The 27,767-nt window shown below is 45.3% G+C and overlaps 1 protein-coding gene across 3 annotated transcripts; it reads left to right on the plus strand.

The window, feature by feature from the left end:
- On the plus strand, positions 1–27,713 carry SYVN1 (synoviolin 1). Of its 3 annotated transcripts, none has more exons than XM_054989918.1 (16): positions 1–80; positions 3,922–4,077; positions 6,752–6,844; positions 7,340–7,492; positions 8,948–8,996; positions 11,308–11,411; positions 13,100–13,226; positions 14,134–14,233; positions 14,962–15,027; positions 15,345–15,461; positions 16,424–16,587; positions 17,310–17,459; positions 18,632–18,754; positions 21,130–21,316; positions 22,247–22,404; positions 23,136–27,713. In XM_054989918.1, the coding sequence occupies exons 2-16, from the start codon at positions 3,946–3,948 to the stop codon at positions 23,282–23,284; spliced, it is 1,872 nt and encodes a 623-aa protein (XP_054845893.1). In that variant the 5' UTR covers positions 1–80; positions 3,922–3,945; the 3' UTR covers positions 23,285–27,713. The 3 variants fall into 3 exon arrangements, with proteins under 3 accessions (XP_054845893.1, XP_054845909.1, XP_054845900.1); XM_054989934.1 differs by having other exon boundaries at positions 18,635–18,754; XM_054989925.1 differs by having other exon boundaries at positions 16–52.
- The last annotated feature ends 54 nt before the right edge of the window (positions 27,714–27,767 follow it).

A 27,767-nucleotide genomic window follows, 5' to 3' on the forward strand; every position in this document is an offset into this window, starting at 1 on the left:
CGGAGTTCCTGGACTTCCGGTTGGAGATACAGGAGCAGTGGAGGTAGCTGAGGTGGGCGCAGAGGCTTCCGGGGTTCCCGGTGAGAGCGGTGATGGGGTGGCTGTCATTGGGGCAGGGAGGCTGACGCTCCTGGGCGGTTGTCAAGGGTGGTGATCGAAGGCATGGCTCAAGGGAGGCGGTGTGAAGTTGCGTCCCCCTTGGTGCTTCTCTCACCGAGGCTGGCTGCCAAACGGCCCTCGCCTCCTAAAAGGAGCCTTGCTTAGTGCTTGAGTAGCGCTTTAGGGGTGTTCTAGACGCTTTGTCATGGCCTGCTGCAGTTGGGTGTTTGGTGCTGAGACCCAGAACAGGTCTTTGAGTGTTTTCTTTGTAGACTGACGACTTTTCTCGTGTACTGTGGTCTCTTGAGGGCCATACCTCAAAAATGCGATTGTTAGCATGTATGTAGCGCTTTTGTGACCCCAGTTTTAGGTTTATGTTGGTCTTCAGTAGAATCGCAGGCTTTGAGTCCAGTGGTACCTTCCTGACCACCAAGATTTTCAGAGTGTAAGCTTTTGGGAGTCAGAGCTGCCTTCTTACACCCTGAAAATCTTGTGTTTCTAGGACACTTTGTGTTATCTCAACAATTCTTAAAACAACCATATGGTGTAGGCCGGTATCACAAGGACAGAAATGCCTAGCTGGTTTGCACCAGTGGTTTTTCTAGTCCAGCACTGTGTCACTCACAATGGCCAACCTTAGAGGACCAACAAAACGAGGCATAGAGGTTACCTTCTCATATGGGTCTCATCATATGTTGCCTTCTCTTAAGGTCTCATAATCTGCAGTTTTGGAAGGGGTGAGGGGAGCACATGCTGAAGGAATACTGGTTTGACTGCTTAATGTGTCTATGTGGCAGAGGTAAGGTTTGAACCCAGTATAACAACTTGTTCTGTTAAATTGCCTTTTTTTAACAAAAAAGGGGGATTTAATAGGATGTTTTACTTCCCAACTGATGTGTTTGTTTCTTATTTTAAGAAATCGCAGTGTTATTGTTTTTGTAGGTAGTGATGTGTGGTGATGGAAGGGAAGGTAGAATATAGGCATTTTGTGTTGAGGCAAGGAAGAATAGCTTGAAATTGCTTGACAACATTGGATTTGTCTCATAATTTCAAACCAAGGAGATGTATTGAGAAAAGCGTAGTTATCAGTGGTTCAAAATTTCTTGTCTGCTGTAGGGTGTGCATTGGGAGAGGTGGTTACAACAAGACTACATATGTGGAAGACTGGGGAATTCTAATCAGGACCTTGACAAAAGGAGCATGTGGAAATTGGAGACACTAGGGATGGGTAATCTGGACAAGGACATACATTTGAAGTGGCTTGTAGTATCATAAGGGGAAAGTTTTGAAAGGTGGAGGTTCTGCAATGCAAGGGGGACAGTGTGTGTCTTACGTTGTGTGTGTGGAGGCTGGAGAGTAGGTGGAGTAGGCACCTAATGAGGCACTCGTGGAGCTAGTGGTTAAGTTGTGCTGAGGAACCTTATTTACTTGGATTCACTAGGTTTTCTCATTTTGCCTTTTTTATGTTTGCAATAAAATTCTTCCACACTCCTTCCTCCCCTTGCCTTGGTTTACTTTGCTGTAGCTCTGTGAAAGGATAGGTAGAGAGGTGGTAACTTGGCCAAATCATCCAGAGAACTTTGTGGCAGAGTTGGATTTGCTTGTCCTAGTCTGAACCATTACACTAACTCTCGACTTCTACATCTGTGTAAATGGAGAAGAGGAAAAAGGGTTGACAGGCTGGAGGAATGGTGCATGCAATTCCCTCATTTCAAAGAACAATCTTGCAGAGATAATTGTTTCTGCTGCCCATTAGCTACCTCTGGTTTTCACTTTGATTTGCACCTCAGTATTTTCTTCTGCATCTTGACTTGGAAGTTCCCACTTGGGCCCACCAGTTTGGTGTATGAGCTAGTTTGGTGTAGTGGTTAAGAATGGAAGGACTCTAATTTGGAGGACCGTGTTTGATTCTCCACTCCTCCGCTTGAAGCCAGCTGGATGACCTTGGGTCAGTCACAGCTTCTCGAGCATGCACAGCCCCACCCACCTCACAGGGTGATTATTGTGAGGATAGATAATAACACACTTTGTAAATTTCTCTGAGTGGATATTAAGTTGTTCTGAAGGGTGGTATATGAATCTATTGTTGTTGTTATTATTATTAATGCTCCAGAAGCCTGTATTAGCATACCTCACCCATTCCTCCTGCTGTTTGTACACACAGAGCAGTTTGCTGGCAGTGTGACTCCCAGTCAATTAGACAGTGGCAAAATGTGCATAATCCCAGCCCTAAATACAGGTCTGTGCTTGGTATTTATTAGTACAAATTCCTAAAATGCAACTGGAGTACTTTCTATCCACATACCGATTGTTATCACCACTTATCAACCAGATGTTTTCCCAGTCAGTCATCTGGAGAGAGAGAATGCAGCAGGCTGTCATGCATTTGTGGAAGGATGTTGGGGGAGTTCTTGTCAGATTTATAGCCTACTGTGTTGGAAGAGGAGAGCCAGTTGTGAATATAGCATTGCAGTTAAGCCAGAGAGACCTGCATCCAAATTCCTGCTCAGCTGTGATGCTCACTTGGTAATATTGGGCCAGTAACTACTACTCCATCCAGGTTTAACTCAAAGGATAAACTAGGGTGGTGGTGGTGGATATATGCGGCCCTAAATGCCTTGGTGAAAGGGTAGGATAGAAATGTAAGAAATGCAAGCTCAAGGTAGACAGAGGCTTTCCACCAAAGTATTCTGTCTGAAAAGCTTACTTCTTTTTAGCACACCAAACCTACCTCTTCCTTTACAACTGCTGCTGTAACATAGTGGTTAAGTGGCTGAGCAATTTTGCTAGTTGGTTCTCAGTATTGACATAAACTCTCCAGGAGGCCTTGCGTAAACCACTCCTCCCAGCCCCAGCTCCCCAGCTGTATTGTGGGGATAATAATAACACTGACTTGGTTCACTGCTTTGAGTGTGGTGCTAGTCTGTTCAGTAGGGCAGTATATATATAAGCACACTGTTGTTATTCCTTTACAACTGCTCTTTTCCATGATTCCGAAGTTGTCTGTTTTGATGGGTACTTTTCCTCCGAAGGTGTTTGGAACTTGGGTTGGCCTACCGACAAAATGTTGGGCTTTGAGTAGAAAAAAATCTTTCTTGGATGGACCAAATTTGTTTCTCTTCCATCTCATCACTCCCAAGCTTCCCAGTTAGTATAGTTTGTTTAATTTCTATAAGTAGAGCTTTGTGCATTAGTACACCATGCAAGCATACACATCATTGTAGGGTAAATATTGCTACCTTTTTCAGAAAAGCCAAGTTTTCAGCCTTTACAGTTTTAAAGAGAAATTTGAAAACAGTGAGCAACGACTGATGAAATCTTGGAAGCTGGAGGGAGTAAACAGGATTGTTAGAGACGGAGGGCTTGAGTCCATAGCAGCACCCTTCTCCATGACGAGCAGAATCAAAATACACAGGCAGTTTTTTGTTTGTTAGTTTTAGACCATCCAAATTTGGGCTTTGGCATAGAGTATACAAGCCTTGGAAATATGCCCATTTAGATATGGAAAGGCTATTTTTTAAAGTAGCTAATGTGCAGCATAAAAAAGCCGGTTTTTAAAAAGTGTTTCTGCCTGGTTGCCATGAGGCAAATGGCCACTCACCTAGGGCAAATGAGTTGAAAGGGTGAAATACACTATGTCAGGAGTGAGTGCATGTACAATAATTAGATTGTTCATCGGACTGCTGAGAATAGCAGTATGGATGCGCTGGGCCATTGCAATGCAAATTGCATGGCTGTTTCCTGTTTTGTAAACCGAGACGAACGCTGCCTCAGTCTGCTTCTGTAATCCAACTTTTTGTGCTTCTGCTTTCTCTCGCGCAGGTTTCAGGACGCTGGGCTGGGGAGATGTTCCGAACAGCCATCATGATGGCTGCCAGCCTGGCCTTGACCTCTGCGGTGGTGGCTCATGCCTATTACCTGAAGCACCAGTTCTACCCGACTGTGGTGTACCTGACTAAGTCCAGCCCCAGCATGGCGGTGAGTTTGCATGCCTCTCTTGCCCAGGAGCAGGGTTTAGTTTGGCATTTGAGGGAGTCTTTGGTATTGGAGATTCCAGGATCCATTTGCTGTTTCTCCAAAAAGAAAAGGACTGAGCAAGAGAGCTCTGTTAGACTGCTGCTGGGGACTCTCGAATGCTTCTGGCAGCTAAGATAGACAATACCGGTATAGATGAAGGACGAGTGGTCTATCTCGGCCCTGAGACAGTGCCTCATATTGTTGCAGAGGAATAGGCATGAGAAGAACAGGTCGTTTGTTCTGGGTTTTAGTAATTCTACCTGGTTAATTGAGATCTGACACACATATGACAATTTCCTTTTACTCCATAGCAAATACGATGAGACAGTGTATTCCAGGTATTTGTTGGCACAAGGCTGATGTGGAAGAGATGCTAAACTGTATACACACTTAGCATATTTTTGGCATCAATTTGAATACTAGGAACTAGATTGAACATGGAACTAAGGTGATTTATTGTGGAGCAGTTCATGTTTGTGTGAACGTCAGTTAAATCTTTATTACAATAATGGTCCAGTATGTTAACTTTTATTTTTGACTCCATAGGGAATTGCAGTGAGAACCTAGCAGGAGAGATTAGTCATTTTGGAAAGGCCCCATATCCTTATACCTGCTCACTACTTACAAGAGCATGCACCCATTCCATTTCTTTTTTAGAGTATGTCCACTTTATAGCATGTCCTTGACTCTAAGGAGTCAAGCAAAAAAACCGTGCACGAATGTCTCCCTCGAATATTCTAGCACACACAGCATGCATGTGAGCTGCCTATGAGGAAGATGCAGACTCTGAACTATGGTGTTTCTTGTGAATTGCAGCCCTAACATCTGCTTTCAACTAAAACAGTATAGTGTAGGATTGACAGATACAAAGTGGATGATCAGGTGGTAAGAGTCTTGCAATGGTGGGGGGAAGCTTAGGCAGTTTGCTGAAGCAGCAGTAGCCTCTTGCAGAAAGGGCAGCACCTTGGCAGCTAGTGAAACTGTTGAGGGTATCACTATAACAGCAGCTCAGCTTGATCAAGTTTATGGCTTGTCTAGTCCAAGATCCCGTAGTGGCCACCTAGATGTCCTGCAAGGTCCCCAAGCAAAGGCACAGAAACCAAAGGCTCCCTTTATTTCCTCCTTCCCTCAGTAAGTGGTATCCTGGTATATACTTCCTGAAAATTGCAGATATTTTGATTTGTCCATATGCTTAAAAGTGTGGTCTGGTGCTTACAAGTTTGTAACCAGTCTTCTAGAATTGAGAATTGGTTAAGAAATGTGCGTCTTGTTGGGGTGGGGGGAGTCTGATCTTTGGCTTTATGGGCCTCTGATGGCTTGTTAATGTTATATTTAATGTTTGGGGAACCTGAATGCCTTAATTTGACCTAATGGTGATGATGAAACACACATCCTGCTCTAACTGGGGTCTAGCAAAGCAAATTTGGAGTGCCAAACTCTTGGTGCACAATAGAGTAATGTCCTTGGCAAAAGGACTTCTCTGTTAAGAGCCTCTTGCTGGGAGATAGACCCGTTGCTGTAATAAAGGCCACCTGACAGCGATCTGAGGAGTTCTTTCCTCTTTCTAGCTCTTGGGTACGACAGGCTCGTTGTTTGGGGGAATGTTCATAAGGTGGTGCAGCCAGTAAATACCTTGAATGGCTAGTAGGCAGAATTGGCAAAAGTACTTCCAGTTCCTCCATGAGAAGATGAAATGTAATTTCTGTTCTGCTCTGGCCTGAATGGAAAGATTGCACTGAATGCAAGTGAGGACTTTCAGGGGGGGAGCCCACCTCCTCCTGCTCCAACTGCTGCTCCACCCTCTATTCAGCAGGCTCCTCCCCCCTTCACCTACCAAAAGACTGATAGGGGGGTGGTTGGGATCAGGATTTTGCTCAGCCTTCTTCTTCCCTGCATCCTCCCTTCCTTAATGTCTGGCAGAGGGGGAACAGTGGAAGATGGCAGAGGTTCTCCCTCCTCCTTGCCCACTTGCCTGCTTCCAGCACTGCCCCCTCAGTGGTTTTGGAAGCAGGGAAGTGGTTGTGGGGCAACAGGGGCTTCCGCCCTTGTCTGCCTCCAGCATTGCCACCTGAGCAGTGGTTTTGATGAGTGGGTAGTGAGAGTCTCGTCTAGCTGCCTGCGTGCCTCTAGCAAGGCCCCCTCAGTGGTAGGTGGCGGGGGGTGGGGGAAGTGCCCAGGATACACTTGTCTGTTACAAGCGCAGACAACTGCTCTGTGTTTTGTGGGTTGGGGGGCACTTTCAAAAACCTCCTTGGATCCCCCAAATTTAGAGAAGAAAATCTCCCTTCTGCCAACATAGCTCTGGTTGGCTGATTTAAGTATGTGTGTATATCTCTTCATTTTTCTTTCTAGTTTCTTGCGTAGTCAAGCCCTGGAATTTCCCTTTTTTTTCTTGCCAATTTTGTACCAGGGATTCCTGTTATACTTAAAACAACCTTTGGTCTGACAGGCTGTGAGAAAGGGATTAAAAACATTTGGGAAGATGCTTTTTTCAACAGTGGTCATGTTTACCTTGCAAGGATCAGAAGAGTGGCTTGTATCTGACGGAATGCCTTGATCACAGCCTTAGAGCGTGGTTGTCTATTTTTTTTAAAAAAAGGTTTTCACATAATTTCTCTCCTTATGCTTGTGGCAGGTTCTGTACATTCAGGCTTTCGTCCTGGTGTTCCTGTTAGGCAAGTTCATGGGCAAAGTATTTTTTGGACAGCTGCGAGCAGCGGAAATGGAGGTGAGTCTGCTGATGAAAGGTGATAGTGTTAGCGAAATGGTGGTCTTGATAGGGAATTGGAAAGCAGCTTGAGTATCATGGGAAGTCAGGGAACATTTAAGGGCCTGAAGGAGCCCGGATCTCTGTCCTCCTTTGTTCAGGAAACTTACTTTGCCACTAGAAGTTTCATGCAGTTTCTTCTAACTGCTGAGCTGAGGAGTACAATGGAGCAGAAGGGTCTAGTAGGAATCATGTATTCCTTCACATGAAAGCAACGTCAGGGCTTGGCACTCGCTTCTCTATTCTCTGCTAGCCATCTAGGTTCTCCCATGTGTTGGTGAGCCTAAAAACATGTAGGTTTCCAGTTCCACCTGGCTACAAAAACCAGCTTTTGGGAAACAGGGACAAGACTGTGCTTCTGTCAGAGGCTCTGCGTGTACCTGTATGCATGCACGCATTGATGATGGGAGGATCCGGGATTAGAGAGAGCGCCTTAAATCACTCTTTCTCACACAGCATCTGCTTGAGCGGTCATGGTATGCAGTGACCGAGACCTGCCTTGCCTTCACAGTCTTCAGGGACGACTTCAGCCCCCGTTTTGTGGCCCTTTTCACACTCCTCCTCTTCCTCAAGTGCTTCCACTGGCTGGCTGAAGACCGGGTGGATTTTGTAAGTACGATATGCAAATTTGCAGCATTTTGGGAAGGTATGTTAAATATGTGATTTGTGCTAGAGTGGGCTGAAAGCACCTTAGCAGGTAGTGGAGCATGGCATAGTGGGAAGCAGTTTCGTTTCATTTTAATGTTCAGAAGGATAATTTGGCTGTGCTGTGTTTTTTTAACCTTAAAATTTTGTAACCTCTTAACGGCTTACAAATAAGAACACAGTGTAAATGGCAAAAGAAGCTTTTTAAACTGTTAGCACTGAAGCAGATTTGATATAACCTAATATTGGTGGCTCTCAAACTGTATTCAAGGAACCCCTAGACTTATCACGGGGGGTTCTTGATGAGATGATCAGTAATGGTAGACAAGCTTTTTTGGAAAGTCATTTGACTTTCCTCATTCTTCCTTCGCATTCGACAAGTGCAAGGTGTCTTCTAGGATGTGCTATCGGTTCATATGAGAATTGCATGCTCATGTGAAGAGCATTTCCTGAGAGTAGAAAGTTTGAAAACCATTATTTTTCAGGTGCAAAGGACTCAGTGTGAAGGGAAGTACAGCTTTTTTTCAGCAATGAATGGTGCCTATAAAAGTAATTCTACCAAAAGTCCCTACTAGAATGGTCTGTGGTGAAGTTGTAGCTATTTTCTTCCCATCAGCTCCTTTCAGACTAAGTGTGAGATTCTGCCAAGTAACTCTCAAAAACATCACTCCATGAGTCCAGGAACTGCATGAGTTAAAGCATTTTATTTGATAAGCTACCAATGCATCCACTGCTACATTCTTTGCTAGGAATGGCGTTTCTCTACAAGCACATAAAGTATATATGAGTCTAAGCCCAGCCCCGCCTCCTTTCTGAGAACAGTCAGCTAAGTTTAATAGATGAACAGAAGAACACAGCAGAGATGAGATGTGAGAAAATCCAAGGTTTTCCCAGGCAAAATAGAAACCGCAGGCTGAGGAAGAGAGAAGAGCAGGCAGTCACATTCCAGCAAACAGCTTCTAGCATCAAAGTCACACAGAATCAAAACAGGCCTTGCAGAGTATGGCAGGAGACCCCCTGACACTAAGGCAGTGGGTAATCACAAGGTTAGAAAAATATTTCCCATTTCTAACGGTTAGATGCTAACCCTGTTCAGGGATGGACAAATCAAAATTCTTTAGCACTAAAGTCAACTTTAAATATCTGGGATTGTTCTGACCCTGTGGTCCTGCCTTCGGTGATCCTTGGTCTTCAGGTTTCTGGGGTCACTGAGAGCTATGGGTAGTTGCCCACGATACAGAGGCGCTACATGCAGGGGGAAGCACCAGAATCGTGTGGCATCATTTTTACAGACATAAGCACATTTGGCTAATTAAAATTTCAGTTGTTGTGTGCCTTGCACTAGTGATCTGCATGGTGGTGATGCTTGATGAAACTGGCTGGTTCCTTCAGCTTCATCTTTTTTTTATCCCTCCCCAGATGGAGAGGAGTCCAAACATTTCCTGGCTCTTCCATTTCCGCATTGTCTGTAAGTATAGGTCTTCTCTTGAACCATCAACTGTATGCCTTTTACTTCTGCACTCCACTAATGGAAAACACAGCAGTAGGCATGGCAAATCCTGTCCAGCTTCTCCCATTAAACAGTGGCTCCAGTCAGGGCTGCATGAATTTACACATGTATGGAAATTCATTCAGCTTTTGTATTCACTTGCTACCCTTTTAAAAGCAGTTTTCTAGCTGTTGAGCTGTAAAGAGATGCAGGGAAGTAGGTGTTCCTTGTTTCAAGAACCACCAGGGACTGGTGTGGTGGTGGGGGCTGAGGTGGACTTCCCAATCATTGGACAGGGTGGTGGGCTCCTGAGTGGCTGCTTGTTCTTCCCTATGCGTGACTAATAGCTGTTAATGTTAGACTTTGACTCGAGAGACTTGGCTTCATATCCTCATTGAATGAGTCACACAGTGTCAGTCCACTGAAACTCATGGGTTAAAGCAGAGATAAAAATAAAGAACAAAAGTAGAATAAAAGTTATGTAAAATAAGCAAGTGATTATTTGCATAAACTATATAAAGTTGTGGCTTCTTTTCTACGTCAACTCCTGGGGGCATACTCAGCGAAGCATGCAACAGCACTTCACTGCACATGAAATGGTTTGCAGGCCAGGTGCTGCTTAGGCTGGGGTCAGATACATTGCCCAATCCTGTGGTAATGTCCTGAATAGGGAAGGGTTTGGGTTCAAGCCTTCCCTAAGACCAATCCTCTTAAACCCAGGTTTTTGGGGTGTGGAAGTGTGATCAGTTAGAGGCTGAATACCACAAGAGATGTCACAGCCTAAAGGTTGCTTAAGTTGCATGTTTAGGAGATTGAGCTCCTTCTTAAAATATTCCTGTTGTTCTTCATGAGCTCCAATGCTGGGGCTTGTAGCAAACAAATGATAGAGTGAAAGGCCTAAAGGTACACAGGCGTGGGGTGGGATTTAAATGCAGAACAGCCAGAATTTAGTAGCTCAATAAGTTAAGTGACTGAGTTACGTCATCTTAAGAGAATGCAAATGTTTAACATTGTCTTGTGGTGTTTTGATTATAGTGACCCCTTACGGGGGCTGTAAAACTGAAGAGCCAGTTTGGTGTAGTGGTTAAGAGCGTGGGACTCTAATCTAGAGAACCGGGTTTGATTCCCCACTCCTTCACTTGAAGCCAGCTGGGTGACCTTGGGCTACTCACAGCTCTCTGGAGGTCTCTCAGCCCCACCCACCTCGCAGGGTGATTATTGTTGTGGGGATAATAATGACATACTTTGTAAACCGCTTTGAGAGGGCATTAAGTTGTCCTGAAGGGCAGTATATAAATCAGATGTTATTATTGTTATTAAAAAAGACAAGAAGATGGTCTGATGTTTGTCAGTCATTACGGTGCTTTTGCATTTATTGGCCAGAAGCTGGAGCAGATTAACTAGATATAATGCTGCATGCATATGTTGGCTGTTTCCATAAGTCAATGAGCCAGATACAACCCCCTGCCCCGCCCCTGGAGCAAGCTGAAAATGTCAGGAAAAGGGCTTGGAACATCTCTGAGGGGATTGACTCCCCATGTGGGAATTTGTGGAGTACACATTTCTCCTGGGGAACTTTGCATCCTTCTCCATCCCCTTCTGCTAGCCTTATCTTCTCCTATGTGGGTAACTGTGGGCCTTCTGGGAATTCTGCAAGGCATTTCTAACAGAAAAGAAAGAGGGTCAAACTCTTTGCATGTTTCTCAGTTGAGCTGGTTAAAAAAAGTCAAAGATGCTTTGGCAGCTGTAGAGCAGCAGTTAGTCTGTGCTGTGGTTTTTCACAGGTGGTAAGAGTGTGGGGGGAAGTGCGCCTGTTGAGGTGGCGCTATCCTCCCATTTTAAGCACCATGTCAGATGCATGGGTGGCACTATCCTCCCGTTTTAGGCACTTCCTTCTGGTGACTGCAAAGAGCACCAGGTGTCCAGCAAAGATGATTTCAGGCAGCAATTTGCTTGTGGCCTCTGTCACCACACAGCCCCACTGAATGCACAGCCTCAATCCGTTCCAAGTAGAGAAGCTGCTCCTGTGAACGTGACCAAGCAATAACAGTAGAACAAAACTCCAGCGTCATCTACTGATTCTTAACTTCCAAGGCTGAGATGGAAATCCTGGGGTCCCAAATCTAACTGTGTTAACCTTCCTCTTCTCCAAGGAATGAGTAAACCTTGTAGTGCTCTTGTCTTGGAACACAGAGGGCATGGAGGCTCTGTGAAACCTTGACTTCACCTTTGCCATGTCTTGCTCGCTTATGCTTTCCGCTGGTGAAATCCTGTTTTATTTTTCCCCCAGCTCTGATGTTGCTGTTGGGCATCCTGGATTTCTTGTTTGTCAGTCATGCCTACCACAGTATACTCACACGGGGAGCCTCTGTTCAGCTGGTCTTTGGCTTTGAGGTGAGTGGGCGTGCTTTTCAAATGTACAAACTCATGCTTTGACAGTTGCATGATAGTGGGGGAGAGAAGCTCTGTAGCTTCCCTCTTAAAGCTTCATTACTGCAGACACCTCCCCATCTCTCAGTCAGTCAATATTTTATTTATATATTTAAAACATTTCTATGCTACCTTTCCATTCAAATCGGGTCCACAATGCAGCAGACATCAAAACAGCATTTAAAATGTTTATAAACAATTCAGTAAAACATGTAAACATACAAACACAACAAATCCAAGGAGGCAGGTCAGTAAGAGTTACTAGGAATATGCCAAACAAAACAGTTTTTACCTGCTGTTGGAAGCCTATGATAGAGGGAGACATACAGATCTCTCTGAGGATTGAGTTCCAGAATTTCAGCACCAAGATTGAAAAGACCCTTTCTTGGGTTGGCTCCTATCTAGCCTCACTTGGCTGAGGCACCTGAAGTAGGGCCGTGAACGGGTAGGTTCATATGGGAAAAGGTGGTCGTTCAGGTATACTGACCCCCAAGCCATATAGAGCTTTAAAGGTCAATACCAACACCTGGCATTTGCCTGTACGCAAATTGAGTTCCAGTGCTGATGGAACAAGACCTACTCCAGTCGACATTCTGGCCACTTTTATAGAGAGCAGGAGACAGGCTGTAGTCAGGAAGCCCTGTTTGTGTGAGTGTATGCACTGTCTGCATGCAAGAAGAATGCACACATCCTCTGTATCTGAAACCTTATATTTGTGGCATCCCGTAGAACAGTATTGCTCCTTTACCTGCAGACCAGAGCTAAGAAGCAGTGTAAGAACTGCAGCTTTACTCCAGGTCTAAAGATCAAAGACTCCAGTTCTAAAGATCAAAGACTGGCAATTTATTAAAGAGCTTGAACACTGTCAGTGTCTTAATAGGGTATCAAGACCTTCCAGCTGGTAAAGGTAAAAATACTAAACAAGAATCCTAGCTGATTTCCAGACAGAACTGGGATGGTTTTGAACTGAGTTTACATCAGTGCTTTTCATTCTAAACAGCATTTTGTTGTTGTTCCCGGGGGGGGGGGGGCAAAAATTTTATTCCCTGATGTGGCTTGGGGGTGGATCAGGCATTAAAGACAGTTGCAGTTAGTGAGCAGGATACAAGGTGGACTGGCACCCTTCCCCGACCAGCAGAACGGGTCTTGTTGTTTGAATCCTGATTAACCTCATGGCAAGCACTCACAGAATGGCAACACTGGTCAGTGCCACATGGCACCCGCTTCTAAAAATGGGGCATTGCATAAGAACTTGATGACATGGTGGGGTCCCCTCTGCTTTTTGAAGAAAAACATCTTAGGAACTCCTTTCCCCACAGACTGTTCACGTGGTGCCAAATTTGTTGAGTTTTGGGCACCAGATGAAAAGTTCTTTTACCTTCCCATCTGTGTATGTAGATGTTAACTGATCTTGGTCTTCCATTGTTTTAAATTTTATCTCTGGTGTGGATCATGTCAACTGAATTATGTGGTACTGATGTTGAGGAGGGATTGCTTCTGAGAGGGCAGGACATGAGACTTCTGATCCCAACCCACTCTGTTTGTGTGTGTGTTTGACCAGTGAAACGACAATAGGATTAGAGAGAAGCAGGCAGAGGGATGCGGCATTCTGTTGATTCCTCTTATTTATTCTTCCTCCCTCTCCTCTCTAGTATGCTATCCTCATGACAATGGTGCTCACCATCTTTATCAAATACATCCTGCACTCCATCGACCTTCAGAGTGAGAATCCCTGGGACAACAAGGCAGTGTACATGCTTTACACAGAACTCTTCACAGGTAATGGCCATTGCCTTCCTGGAAGGCGTGCTCAGAGGGCTGCTTCTGTTGGGCCCTTTTGGGAACTCTTCGGCCAGGGTGGATGATTGGCCCAGTGCAAGAGGCCATCTGTCCTCCTGGGCTTGCCTATCAGCTGCTCCTCTTTTAAAAAAACAAAACCAAATCGGGTTCAGTGCCACTAATGCTGCAGCTTCTGAACTAAAGCAAGTGTTGGCCTAATCTGAATGGGCAGCCTGTGTATGAACTAAAGGAGTGTGTGCATCTGTAGCTTTACTCTATTGGGAGCAAACATAATGGAAGGGATGTCCTGTGAGGCTATTAGGAGAGTAAAGAGGGAAGTGTTTCTGTTACTGTTCTACAAATCACTATGTTCGTGCTTCCTTGATTCCCCTTGCACATTCTTGACATGAAGAGACTGGGTTCCTTTTACACTTGAGCTTGCTTGCATGGCAAGAAATTCTGCTCCTCTTCCTCTTCTCAGACATTTTTGCCCAGTGTTAGTTGCTTCTGTAGCCCCTGCCATTGTAATGCGTTCTTCAGTTGTGCACCTGATGCAACATCTATCCTCCTCGCCTGTCTTAATACAGTGGCTGGAGGCTAGCTCTGGTCCCAGGTCCACAGTCCATGGATGGCTGCAATGCCTTTGTCTTCAGTTTTGCCAGCTTCTTTCTCCCAGTAGCATAGAGGTGGTATGTGGAGGCAGTTGCACAGGTGTAGTCTTCACTCTTGGGTCATCCTCCTTGCCCCTTGGCATTCCACTAGACCAGGTGTTGTGTTCCGAGTCTCATCACATCTCAGATTTGTATGTGCTTCAAGGCAGCTTCTTCTTGCATTCCCCTGCATAATGAGTAATAACAGCTCATGGAAATGAAAACCAGGTTAATGATGCCTACTCCTCCTTTTCCAGGTTTCATCAAGGTGCTGCTGTACATGGCCTTCATGACCATCATGATCAAAGTACACACCTTCCCACTTTTTGCCATCCGGCCTATGTACCTGGCTATGAGGTGGGTGAGTGGTGCGCAGCACAAACCAATCTGTTTATTCTGACTTGAAAAGAGCATTCACAGTGTTGCGCTTGCAGACTGTTTTTGGAGGGACATTATGGACAGATAACCATGGGAATATGAATACTGCATCAGTGTGAGTCAAGAGGCCGAACCACCCAGTCATGACCTGCTGGAAGTGTGTTGTGGATTTTCCGGGCTGTATAGTCGTGGTCTTGTCATTGTAGTTCCCAACGTTTCGCCAGCAGCTGTGGCTGGCATCTTCAGAGGTGTAGCACCAAAAGACAGAGATCTCTCAGTGTCTTCCTCTGAAGATGCCAGCCACAGCTGCTGGCGAAACGTCAGGAACTACAATGACAAGACCACGGCTATACAGCCCGGAAAATCCACAACAACCATCGTTCTCCGGCCGTGAAAGCCTTCGACAATATGCTGGAAGTGTGTTTACATTTGGTTTGCAGAGATAATTTTTTTTTATTTGCAATTGATAGAACAATCTGACATAGAAAAGATTAATCAGAAGGGAAAGGAATTATTCTAACATCCTATACTAAATGGATATCTAAAATAAATTATAGAAAAAACTGAAGAATCTTGCCCATACAAAACTACATAAACATTGCTCTGGGGTCACTCTTGTCCTTTGGTCTGTCTCATAACAGTTTTATGTGTTTACCCTGTTAAGGTTCTTAAAGCTAGCAGAGTGAACTCTTTTTGTGTCTTTGCAGGCAGTTTAAAAAGGCTGTGACAGATGCCATCATGTCTCGCCGGGCCATCCGCAACATGAACACCCTGTGAGTATTTCTCATTCTGAGAGAGAAAACTGGAAGTGGTTCTTCTGGGTGGGTGCAGGGATCTCATGACTACTGAAGAACTGGAACCCAGCTAGCAAGAGTCAGTAGATAAGCCAAGAAGGTGGGATTACACCCAGAGCAGTTGTGGCAATATAGCTCCCAAACACAACAAAGACTGACTGAGGCCTAACAAGGCAGTCACTTGCATAAACTTAGACAACTCAAGATGCCAGGCAGACTGTTAGAGTAGGTCCTGCAGAAACATGGAATACATCCAGCTCTGATTTAAGGCTTTCTGCAATCTCTTTCTCTCTCAGGTACCCTGATGCCACCCCAGAAGAGCTGCAGGCTATGGACAATGTGTGTATTATCTGTCGGGAGGAGATGGTGACAGGTGCGAAGCGCCTGCCTTGCAACCACATATTCCACACCAGGTAAGGAGCAGCCTCTGTGTGATTGATACTTTGTCAAAAAAACCCTTATATAATTAAACCTATGGAATTGCTGTGTGGTAAAGCAGATTATCTAGCTCCACCTTGTCTGCTCAAACTGGCAGACAGAAATCTTTCCCAGCAGGTGCAAACTGCAGGGTGGTCTTGGCTGTTAACGGTAGACAGCCAGAGTTTGTGCTTTTCACAGATGTTGCCCTTTCTCTTGAGTAGGAGAGGCCGGCCCTTATGTTGAGCTTTGGAGCTACCCCCAAAAACTCTTGAGTGTGGAGTCACTGCCCTTGCTCCCTGGGTTGGAAGGGTTCAGTATGAGTTCAGGGAGACCCCACGCACACATAATTTGCCGAACTGTACAGGAAAGCACATCCCAGGATGAAAAAGGAACCTTCTGTTGTCTGGACCTTCAAGCATATGAATCCTTGGCTGTTGTCGACACTGTTAACAGAGTATGATGAAATGGAAACGGAGTGGCTGGTACTAGGGAGTTGCACTCAACAAAAAGGACAGATGCACTGACAGGAAATGGCTCATGGGGTTGCAACCCTGTGAGGTAGGTTAGGTTGCCGTGACTGAAGAGATGGTGTAGAGTAGTGGTTAATGTCAGACTAGCAGTGGGGACACCTGGATTCAAATCCCTGTTCAGCTGTGAAGCTCCCTGGGTGATACTGGGCCAGTCGCTTTTTCTCACCCTCGCCTATCTCACCAGGTTGTCATGAAGATCAAATGGAGGAAAGAACTGTGTGTACCATCCTGAGTTCCTTCGAGTGAATATGGGATAAAAACTGAATAATTCCCCCAACATACATCTGGATAGCAGTGTTTGAGTCACTGGCAGCAAGGAGAGGGATTTGAGGGGGCAGCATGCGCCTGTGTATACACGTGTTGTGGTGATAATTGTGGCAGGAATCTACCTTGCTCTAATGGAGGCTGCCTCTCCCCTTCCACAGCTGCCTGCGGTCATGGTTCCAGCGCCAGCAGACCTGCCCCACATGCCGGATGGATGTCCTCCGTGCCTCTCTCCCTACTCAGTCCCAAACTCCTCCTGAGCAGCAGGAGGCAGGGCAGCAGCCGCCAGCACACCAAACACCACTGATTCCTCAGCCACCCAATTGTGAGTCTGTCTTGTGAGCTGCTAAGCCAGGCATTGCAAATTGCTGCTTTTTAACACCAATCATTCTTGCATAATCAGTCTGCGGAATAGACTTTCCTGAATGAGTGGTTGCTATTGCCCCTCTAAAAAAAAATGCTGCAAAAAATACCTTCCCAGCCTTATTTGTTTCCATCTCAGTATCATAACAGTATCTTCACCGCTCTGGGCAGTGATGTGGTGTCTCCATTGTAAATTGGCTATATCAGAAGCAGGTGTCCTTTGTTCCAAACAAAAGAATTAGGAGATATGAGGTTTATACTTTAGACATTGGGAAGAAGCAGTGCCTCAACCGCACTGCAGTGAGTCTGGCTGCCAGGTACGTGAGTCCAGGAGGCAACCACAGGTGTAAGACATGTCTGTCTCCTCCTCACACTCTGCCACCACCTTTGGAGCTTAATTTGTTTGTGGAGAACTGGTCCTGTCCACAAAACTAAATGGTCAGGCTTTCTGTTCTTTAGTGTGAATAGTAAGGGTTTCCTACCCTGGGCAATGCTGTGTGACTGTAAGTTAAAAATTAAAAAGCTTTTATAAATGAGTTTAAATTGGCTTGATTCTCTTAATTTAAATTATTGGTGGCTAGGGCCAGGCTGATCCCTTTGTGGCAGATTCTAATAGGTTAGTAGCAGGCTCATGGGAAGTATTATATACATCATTCTGACACGCTGCCCCCTTCTTTTTTGCAGTTCCCCAAGGCATCCTGCCTCCCTTTCCTCCGGGGATGTTCCCTCTGTGGCCTCCCATGGGCCCATTTCCTCCAGTGCCGGGTGCCCAGCCACCCAACAATGCAGACAATGCTTCAGCTGCTCCTTCCACATCAGGAACTCAGCCAACAGGTGAGATGCATCTCATCCGGGCTGAATTTGTTTTATATCCAGTGCTGTCCTTTCATCTAAAAATGACTTCCAAGGCCACTCACAGCCAGGAGATTCAAGTAAGAAAAATGATGTGAAGCTGTGGAAGTTTATGGGGTGGTAGTTTTCGGTTGGTATGAGGTGCAAAGCACAAGGACAAGTTTGTGTCCCAAAGGGCCAGGAAATAGAGGGGACATTTAATAGGGCAGCAGTCTTTAAAACCGGGTTGTCTTCCCTTCCCTGGCCCAGGAGGGGAAGGCACAGCTTGATGTGTGTGGGGAGGAGCACAGTCTACCCAGAATCCTCAGACCTCGGGAGGCTTGTTTGTCAGTTCTCCCCAGTGGTCTCTTTTCCCCTTAGTCCATCTTGCCCTTTTTGCCTGATGTCCTTGAGATATGCATGTGTGCGTAGGGCTGTGTGTGGAATTTGCTGAGCGTAACTGCTGTGCACACTTGATGCACTTTGGAGCTTAGGCATCCTACAGTGCCTTGGGGAATCACAGCAGCCACGTGTGGTACATCTTGCTGTTTGAGTCGCTTGTGCCGAATTGAATTCTGGGAGTACCTTTTGCAATTGCCCTCTTCCAGCTTCTGATACTAGATAAAAAGAGTTTCCCTGCAATATCTTGGTCCCATAGCACATTAGTCCAAGGTTTTCGTGCTTGGAATTGTCTGAGGAAGCCATTGTGTTCTCCAGGTAGAAAGGTATTCCAGGTACATGGATTTTCAGAGGAATAAGTGAGTGCTATTTGCTTGATCTGTTCCCTAACATCCTGTGTCCTTCATCTTCTGGTCCAGTGTAGGTGAGTAGCTAGTGTGGTATAGTAGCTAGAGTGTCTGACTAGCATTTGGCAGCCCCCAGGATCAAATCTCTGCTCGACCATGATGTTCATTGTATAATCTATAAAGAAATGACTCATTGCTTTTTCTAGGCAGTAGCTCTTCAGGTGACTCTGGTGCCCAGATTTGAATGGAAGTATGATTTGCGAAGCATCCATCAGCCTCCTGCTTTATCACTGGTCCATGGGAAACGTGTGCTATGGATGCCAACAGCCTTTGAGTCTAATGTGTGAATACCTATAGAATGCAGCACATGCGGTGGAGAAGTGTGTGAATTTACTCTAGCTCTGAGCTTCCATTTATCATCTTCCTCAGCAGGCACTTCACGGCCCAGTGGAGGTTCAGCCTCTGGATCAGACTCGACTGCCCCACCAGGAACGGTACCTGGTTTCCCATTCCCTCCACCTTGGATGGGGATGCCTTTCCCACCTCTCTTTGGTGAGTGTTGGAAGCTGAGCAGCCACTGCTAGTGAGTGTATATTTGGTGTGTTGTTCTAGCTGGCTGTTAAAATGGCCAGAGATGCTACATTTGGCAGGCAAAGTCAATAGGTATAGTGTTGGCTTTTGGGTGCAGGACGCCTGAGTTTAAATCCCCTGCTTAGCCATGAAGATCACAAGATAGCCTGAGGCAAGTCACTGTGTGTCAGGTAGAGATGTACAGCTTTTGGAAATTTTTGAAGCTATGGAAAGAAGAAGAACACCAGTTTTTTTTTTCAGTTTTTCTGATATACACTACAGCCGTTCTTATCCAGCCTGAACTTACTCTACTGCTTTAACAACATGAAACGCATAAATTTAACCGTCAGCATATCAAATGGTAATTTTATATTTATAAATTTCATATTTATGAAATATAGAAAGTTTAAGTGCCTTAGTTTTGTAAAGGCAAAATTGCAAATATCCCCACTAAAATAGAGAGGGAGAGCTGCAAACCTATGCATCCTATGCTATCTTAACACATGCATTATTAATTTTTTTGCTGTGGAATAGGTAGGTGGAAATAACAAGCTGAAAAATTCGAACAAATGTATATTGACAGAAAGATATAATAGGGCCAGCATCATATTTGGGTGTGGAGTTAAATTTGTAATGTTGAAAACGTTGAACTGTTCCATAATGTAGCATCATACACGTAGCACAGCAGTTGTGGACAAAATTAATCACAATTTAGGTGATAAATACATGCTTAAAATATGTGGTGTATATATAGTACACACAGGAATAAGCTAATGTAAATCTTCATAGTACATTTTAAATAAAACCTTGTCTTAAAAATTACTTAATTACAAAAGAGAAAATATCTCATAGGTGTCTTCCCCTCTAGGTGCTTCCTAAATTCGAGTTCTTCTATTGGAAAACCTGAAAAGCTCTCTAGGGAAACTTTCTTTTCCTACCCACTCCCACCCACGGCTGTCACATCTCTGACCATATAAATTACTTCTATATAGTGTACTAGGCTACTGTGCTGATTTCAGCTCCTGGGTAGAAGAGCAGGGCACAGTGTAATGGGTAAGGCAGGGGTATCAGTACACCTGATACATGTGCATCACATGTGCATCTTCCGTTCTGTAGTCTGTTTCCTTGTATTAGACCTATTTCACTAGGGTGTTTTTTACACTGAGGGTGAATCTCTAGGACTTCTGGCTGAACAGTGCTTTTCCAGCAGGCCGTGTTTCTGGGACCATCGCTACTAACAAAAACCCTTATTTCCCTTCTTGATGTGGCCTGATGAACCCGTTCTCAGTTTATCCCCATTGTAGCTGCTTCAACTCAGCTGCTTAACCCCTTGCACAAATGAAAGTGCCAAGTTTTGAGGAAGACAGGAGGACTGTTGGTGGCTGCCAGATCAGCTGGCTGCCATGAGGGTGCTTCCCTCATTCTGCAGGGTAACAGTAGGGCACAGATGCCAAGGCTTTCCCTGGTGTTGCCTCCTGACACTGGTATTCAGAGGTTTATTGCCTCTGAATGTGAAGGTTCCCCTTAATTGCCATGGCTAGTAGCCACTGATGGCCCTATCCTCCATGAAACTGTCTAACCGCCTTTTAAAGCTGTCTATGCCCGTGGCCATCACTGCATCCTCTGGCAGCGAATTCCACATTTTAATCACTTATTGTATCTTAACTAGCGTATACCTGCTCGTAGTGATGCTAGACATTTCAGTTTTTATTTCGAGAACAGCTGTCAGAAATAAGGGCCCAGAGTACCCTTGCCACATTCCACCCAGAATTTGGAACCATCTTCATGCCTAGCAAGTTGGGCCTTTTGCAGGGCAAAGGAGGCATATCTCAGCAGCCTCCCACACGTTGTTTAAATGGTCATGACGTGCAGAAGGGGGCATCTGCTGTGTCTCCCAGCTGCCTTTTCAAAGGCAAACAGTGTCACAAGGCTTAAGATGGCGGTGGAGTAGGAAGCCAGCAGTTGGAGCAGCTGTGAAGGCACGCTGGCAGGCAGAAGAGAAGCACACAAACTGGATGGTGAAGGGAGCCCATAAATTAACCAGTGGTCCCCTTCTCCCATCAAAAAAGTGATTCTTCAGTGAGAAATGATTGGTGTGGCATCCAGCTATCTGTTAGGTGGGCAGTCTGGCCGTTCAGCCTATTTGAATTCGGCAGCCCTGATCTAAGGGCTAAGGGCTAAACAACTTCATATTCACATATTTCTGAGCAGGCCATCTCAACACCTTGTAACGACACGACAGCAGTGGCAATTTTTCTGTGTCCCTTTGTTGTTCTCATTGGCATTCATTGTAACCAGCGGCTGCCTCCTTGTCACGCTGTTCTCTCATACAGTGTTCCCTCTTCTCACCCCCACAGGTTTCCCTCCCATGCCAGTTCCACCCTCAGGGTTTGCAGGGCTGACTGAGGAAGAGCTGCGAGCCATGGAAGGCCACGAACGGCAGCACTTGGAAGCCCGGCTCCAGTGTCTGCAGAACATTCACACGCTCCTCGATGCAGCCATGTTGCAGATCAACCAGTATCTCACTGTCCTGGCCACTATTGGGTAACTTGGCTGGTTCATTCTTCTGCATGTGTGTCTGTCAGCCAGGGCAAAATAAATAAAAAGAAATGCATTCTGCAACAGCTATAAGCACAATACTTGGCAGCAACTCTTAGGTAACTGAGGGCTGCTCAGCTTGAGTGATTGCTTTATATGAATGCCAGCGAGGATTCCCCCCAGCTTGGATAGGCCACCGTCTATGGTTGTTTGGGTTGTGTCTCCCTTGCCCCCCAAGTGTGACTTTTTGTGGGTAGAGGATTGCATGGAGGAGGCCCAAGAAAAGTAACTGTCTCCCAGTGCACCTAGTTCCATAACCTTTTCTTCCAGGAATGTTTCCTGTCTTCACTCACTCCCTAAGGGAAGGTCTGTGTTCAGTCTGTAGACTAGCCACAGCATGTAGTATTAACCACAGTATACTACTTAGTATTGCTAAGCAGAAATTATTTTTGAGAGCGAAACCAAGTATTTAGCCTTGTTTCCAAAGAGGATTGAAAGTATGTGGGAAAATACCAGGTGACATGTAAGAGTTCAGAGGGTGGTCAAGTAAGATTTCCAAGGCCTTTTTTTCTTCTTCCCACAAGTAGCAGAAGCAGAATCAACGCAGCAGATTTTAAGAGGCCAAGCAAGCCTGTCTTAGTTCAATTTGTACAGGCCAAATAAGTTTTTCTTTATTTTGGTCACAGCATAAAGAGGCGGTAGTTGCTGCTTCTTCTTGGCCTTAATTTTTCTGGTCTGACCTAAATGCTGTAACCAGTGGCATGTTTTTCGTAGTTGAATTTTTCAGTGACACCACTGTTCCCCTATCAGTAAAATGGGCACTGAAACTGAAAAACAAGATGGAGCCCAAGCCCTGCTGGAGAAAATTGTTGGTGAGGTTGAGATTGTTGGAGTCTGTGTCTTTCATCCTCCTGGACCTGTTTCTGTCTTGCACAGGACGCCCCGCTCTGCACAGCCACCAAGCACTCCAGCCACGTCAGCATCACCTCAAGACACTGTCAGTTCAGAGCCCAGCACTGCGGAACCCACCACTTTCCAGCCTGCTGACAGCACTACTTCAGCAGCAGTGGACCCAGATTCCTCAGGCCAAGCCGGTGGGTGACTCGAGTCAATCCTTTTGTTGTCAAATGATGCTTCACTGTGCTACCACTGGAGCATTCCCAGTTTTTTACTTGGAGATCTTCTAATTCATGGGTTTCCACTTTTTCAAATCAAGGGCCATGCAGGCGCTATCTGAGATGTGCTTTATTGCCGATTGTGGCAGGTGGAGGTCTGGATTGCATGCATTTGTAATGTCGAGGATGGCCTTGCTCAGCGGCAGAGGGGTAATCTGCTGCTTCATAAAAGCTCACGACAACTAGAAACGTTGAACGACTTGATAATCTGTGAAGCAACTCAGTTGTGTCTGATTCCAGGCTGCTACCCTTGCTACTACTAACACATTGTCAATGGATGGTAATAAAATTTTAGGCGGTGTGGATTAACAAAAGCAACACAGCCCCCTCTAGTATGCATATAGATGGGATTGGGGAGAGCAGTGCTGAAGGTGAGCAGAGCAGGGCTCTAGAAAGGCATGGCTGTTTTGAGAGGAAGAATGCGCTTGATTCCTGGGTAGGGGGAAATCATTTCAGGATTCTGGAACAGTGTGACAGAAGTCATTGACATGGGAGAAGATGATGTGGTGGGTGGGCTGGCAGTAGATGAGCATATGCTGAGTGGAGGAAGCAAAGTGCAGATTAGAGAATGTTCAGTATATAAGGGGTTGCAACTTGATGCCAAGGAGTACATCTTATTTTTACTGACTACTTTGTGTTTTTCCTCCTAGCTCCATCCCTGGTAGCAGGTGCTGAGGGTTTCACAGACCTTTCTGGTCCTGATCCGGATGACGAGCACTCTCCTCTGGAGGAGCCTGACACGGCAGAGCTGCGCAGGCGCCGCCTTCAGAAACTGGAACTGTCCTCCTCTGCCCATTGATGTCCCTCCTGCCCCTTTCCTGTGAGCCTTGCTCTGTGCCTCAATTGACAGCTTGACTGATTTTGTCCCGCCCACTCCCAGCAAACATGTGACAAAGAGCAGAGGGGAGAGCTGAGAATGGGGCAGCTCGACTTGCATCACCAAGTGCCGACAAGATGTGAGGTCGCTGGGAATGCCACTTGGCAGGAATTGGTGTGTGTGTGGGCGGGGGGGGGGGCAGCATTGGTTCTGCCTCGATTTTATAATTCTAAAAGGTGGGGGAGTAAATTGCCCAACCCTCCATACTGACTGGCCCCGATCCAGTTACCCTCACCAGTATGGTAATGCTTCCTGTTCCAAAGTCTTTTTTGGTATCTAGATATCAGCTGGACAGACTCATAGTTGCAAGAGCAGTGCACTCATCTTAAGGAAGACCTTCCGTGGGTATCTGCATAATCTGTCTCCTTGCCCGCTCCTCCCCCATCCAGTTCTCCAGCTTTCTAGTTCTGTATGGTTTTGTGTAGACTTGTGGCTTTTTCTCCTCTTCTGGGGGGTGCGTGGGGGGGGGAAGCAGCATTGACAAACCCGGAAGGGGTGTCTGGGATGCGTGCTCTTCTGGGTGGAGGTAGAATGCAGGAGGCCTTCTCAGGATAGCTGAATGTAGAACCAAGCCACCTTCCCAAGGCCTCACTCCCATCTACAAAGTCAACTTCCTGGGATGGGAGCAAGTTGCACAGCAACGACACAGGCTTGGAATTGTGGCCTGCAGAATTTGGATTGACTTTCTGGGCCAGCGCTGAAACTGTATAGACAGGGAGAGATCTTTCTGCTCCTGGCTGTATCTGACCAGGTCATAAACTTCGGTGTGCCCTCCTTATTTTCACAGGTTGTGGGATGGCTTTTCAGTGCAGTAAACTGAAAAGTGACTTGAATACATATTCTTGCGCTTCCTTATTTGGCTTAAAAAAATAATTCTGATGGTATGAGGTAAGGCAAGCCATAGCTGTAGGAGTTCCTGGCATGTTTCTGAAGGGGGGTTGGGAAGTGATGTGTGATCTGGCAGATATCTGCCCTGCCCTGCCCACTTCCTTGGCTTCCTCATCTTCCTGGCTTCAGGATAGGTCAGGGATGGTGAAAACCTTATTGATGCAACCATTCGGTCTTAATGGTGGCTGCTCCTTGATTCTAGTTCAGAGCAATTAGCTATAAATTGTGGTCAGGAGAAGCCCAGTAGAACTCAGTTGAGAACATGGTTAAAGTATATTCATGTCCTATCAGTCCAGTGCAGCTCTGGTATCTTGTTCTCCAGAATCATGCCCACAGTTTCTAATTTTCCCCTCCACCCCGCCCCCCTTTGAGGGGCGCTTTTTACTATTTGGCTCTGCCAGCTGCTCTTTGCAAGAGCTTTTCAATCTAGCTGTTGAATGCTCAACACAGCAATGCCCATTTAAAATCTGTTGCAGGCTGTATAAGCCTTTCTTTGGCTCCTGAAGGAGGTGTTGGAAAACTGGAAAACTTTTCAATGTATACCAGAAAGATAAAAGGGAGTGTTGTTATGCTTTATTTCCACTTACTAATGGTGTATATGGAGATTGACTGGGATCCAAAAGACTATATGTGGTGGGAGGGCTTCTGTGCATATAATGAGGCTTCTGCAAGGGTGGGTGGGCTCCAAAGAGACAACTCTGCTAGCTGACAGACTGCTCACAAGATAGTAGAAGAAACTACTTGTGAGAATCCCCTTGGAAGCCCCAATGCATGTTCAGAAGTATTCGCTAAGAGTATCATCAGCCTGTGTGACTTTTAAGTCTCTAGTTTTGACGGGCTGAAGGTATTTATGGAAGGAATTAGGACACTTCCTGGGAAGGGGGGGAGCTTTGAGCACTGGAGCCAATAGTGTTTTCTGACTTTGGATTGTCCAGGTGGGTGGGGTTGCCTGACCCACTTGTGAGGTCCCTATATCGCACAGCATCTTCCCATGTTACTAGTTAAACACTGTATTGTTCCAGAAAGTGGGAACTTGTTCCCTAGACCCCACTGTGTCCCCATTTCAGGTGCTCCTGCTTTAAGGCTTAGGTTCTTAGGTATAGATCAGATCTGGTTTTTTTAAAGCCTTGGGGCTTTTCCTGTGGGGAGGAGTAGCAGTTTCAAGAGTAGGTTGCTGAACTCTCAAATGCAGTATTAAAATTGGCTTTCTGGCAGAGTAGTGAGTATTTTAGACTCATCTAACTTCCTGAGCTGTCACTTTGCTCCTTGTAGCCTAGCTTTTCTGTTTTTGTGTTCAGAAGGAGCATGGCCAGGGATAGTTCAAAGTATTGATTTAAATAAGACTTCAGTCAAGTCTTCTGATGACTTAATTTTTCTTGGTAATGAACAGAGAGACTTCAGTCTGGATATGGTGGCTTTCTTTATCCACCTGCCTGCAGTGGGGCTGAGATGAATTTATAACGTTTTTGGACAGGAAGCAGTTGGCAGTCATGGCTAGCCTGTCTCTGAAGCAAAGCTGCTCCTGTAATAATGTAATACACAACTGACTACATTCAGGTCTTTCTGCCAGCAAGTTGATTGAGAAACAAAAACAAAGTGAACTTTTTTCTGTCCAAAACCACTGACCGCACTGTAAGCCTAAATCTGAGAAGTGACATGCAGACCTTTCTATGCTTAGCAAGTGTATTGTGACAAACAGTATAGTTGATTATTGAACATTCTTTGGGGTGCTTTAAGTTTGCCAGCTGAAACAGTTGAAATGTAAGTACCAAGGTAAGAAACTTGGATGGTTTGGCAAAGCAAATGTGCACACCGGGCCCTCCAGGTGTGTCTGCCTTTGACAAAAAAACAACAATGTATACAAAATATCCCTAATTGCATACATATCAGAAGACTGCAGCTGACACTGAATGGACTCTGCTTAATGGGAGTGCAGTGCAAGTGTGTGGGGTGGGTAGGTAGGTAGGAGGCTTGCCACTGATGGACTGCGATGGCAGTGATTTGTTTGTGAAAGTTGTTTCTGCCTCCTCATTGTGTTCCTCACTCCTCTGAATCCTGATATGCTCGAGGAAAGTATATTTCAAGATTGTTGGGAAGGGACGGGGGGGACGATTCGATATCTGCACACCTCCTACCTCGTGGAGAGCAGGCAAAACTGGGCTCTTCTGGTATACCGAACTGAATTTGTGCCAGGAATGTAACTTCAAATCACAAGCTGCTTCTTGCTGGAGAGTGGCAGTTGGGGTAAGTTTGCTAGGTTTGAGAAGAAGACCTGATAGGGAAGTGAGGCAGAACAGGGCTCAGAAGACAACCATCTCATATTATTTTGAAGCAAGGGAGCTGGCTGCCTTGCTGTTGGAAGTGCAGTGCAATTTATTTATGTCTATCTTCTAGCTTAAATCTTGAAAGGCAAACTTTAGATGAGGGGAGAGCAAAACTCTCGTCAATGAGAGGCAACTGATGAACATGTGTGGACTTAGTTTTACGAGCCAAAAGATCTACAAGAAAACTCGGTGTGGAGGATGGGTGGTTGACTAGGGATGTGCAGTGTCTTGCTAGTGGGTTTTCTGTACAGCAGCTGCAACCAGTCTGCCCCTTAAGGTTTCATTCAAATTAGAAGATACCTTTTCCACAGGGAGACTTTAGAAAGCCTACAAGGCTGTTTGGAAACTTGTTGCTGGCTTCTAATGACCACACATGTACCTTTGTTTCATTCTCATCCATTCCTTAAAAAAAAATTGAGTTTATGCAGTTTTATTTTAGACCTAAGTGGCCTTTTCGCTCTTCCAAAGGAGCGTGATTAAAAGTGGTCCCTTTACAACTGGCTGATTCTTTCTTATCCCTCTGCCTGTAATATTTCATACTTTTTTACTGCATGCATTTCTGTAAAGCTCTCTGTCCCTTTTAAAGTTAATCTACATTCTGGCTCATTAGCTAATGGAAATTGTGGCAATAAAGGAGGCAAGAATGTGACCCCAGACTACTGTCATTTGGTTTCTTCTTCTGACACATCTTTTCAGCGTGGAAGAATTTCTGTGTTTTAAAAACTATTGCTCTGTCTTGCACATGGGAAACGCCAAGCTAGAATTTTTGGTTACAGGTCAAGCCCATAACTCGTCCCATTTTTAAAGTTAAAAAAATGCTGATTTGAACTTTTACCAGCAGGGCACATGGAACTGTTCCAGGAGTTCTGTTTCCTGTCTTCAGACTTATAACATCACAAGTGTTTGGTACAGGGTTTATTGAACGCCATCACAATTGTGTGTGATTGTAAAAGGAGCTGATTTGGAAGGTGAAAGCCCATAGCAAAACAATGTTTGGCCTCTACCTTTGCAGCTTTTGTTCAGCTGTGTTACATGTGGAGGTGAAGGAAGTTTGGATAACTATTTAATTTTTGTAAATACTGTATAATTTTTAATAGCTTGAATTGTGTATATACACAGCAAATAAAATTGCATTGAATACTGAACAAACCTGGCTATAATTCTTTTTAAAAAATCATTTTGTCTTAAAAGGT

This window comes from Eublepharis macularius, chromosome 1 (genome assembly GCF_028583425.1).
Source record: "Eublepharis macularius isolate TG4126 chromosome 1, MPM_Emac_v1.0, whole genome shotgun sequence".
In the NCBI taxonomy this organism is placed as follows: Eukaryota; Metazoa; Chordata; class Lepidosauria; order Squamata; family Eublepharidae; genus Eublepharis; species Eublepharis macularius.

What these genes read in the sequence shown, in the direction of transcription:
- SYVN1 (XM_054989918.1), top strand. Translation starts at nt 3,946, where the DNA reads ATGTTCCGAACAGCCATCATGATGGCTGCCAGCCTGGCCTTGACCTCT. An exon ending in AACCACATATTCCACACCAG is followed by an intron (nt 15,462 to 16,423) that starts GTAAGGAGCAGC and finishes CCCCTTCCACAG; the next exon opens with CTGCCTGCGGTCATGGTTCC. An exon ending in AGATTCCTCAGGCCAAGCCG is followed by an intron (nt 22,405 to 23,135) that starts GTGGGTGACTCG and finishes TTTTCCTCCTAG; the next exon opens with CTCCATCCCTGGTAGCAGGT.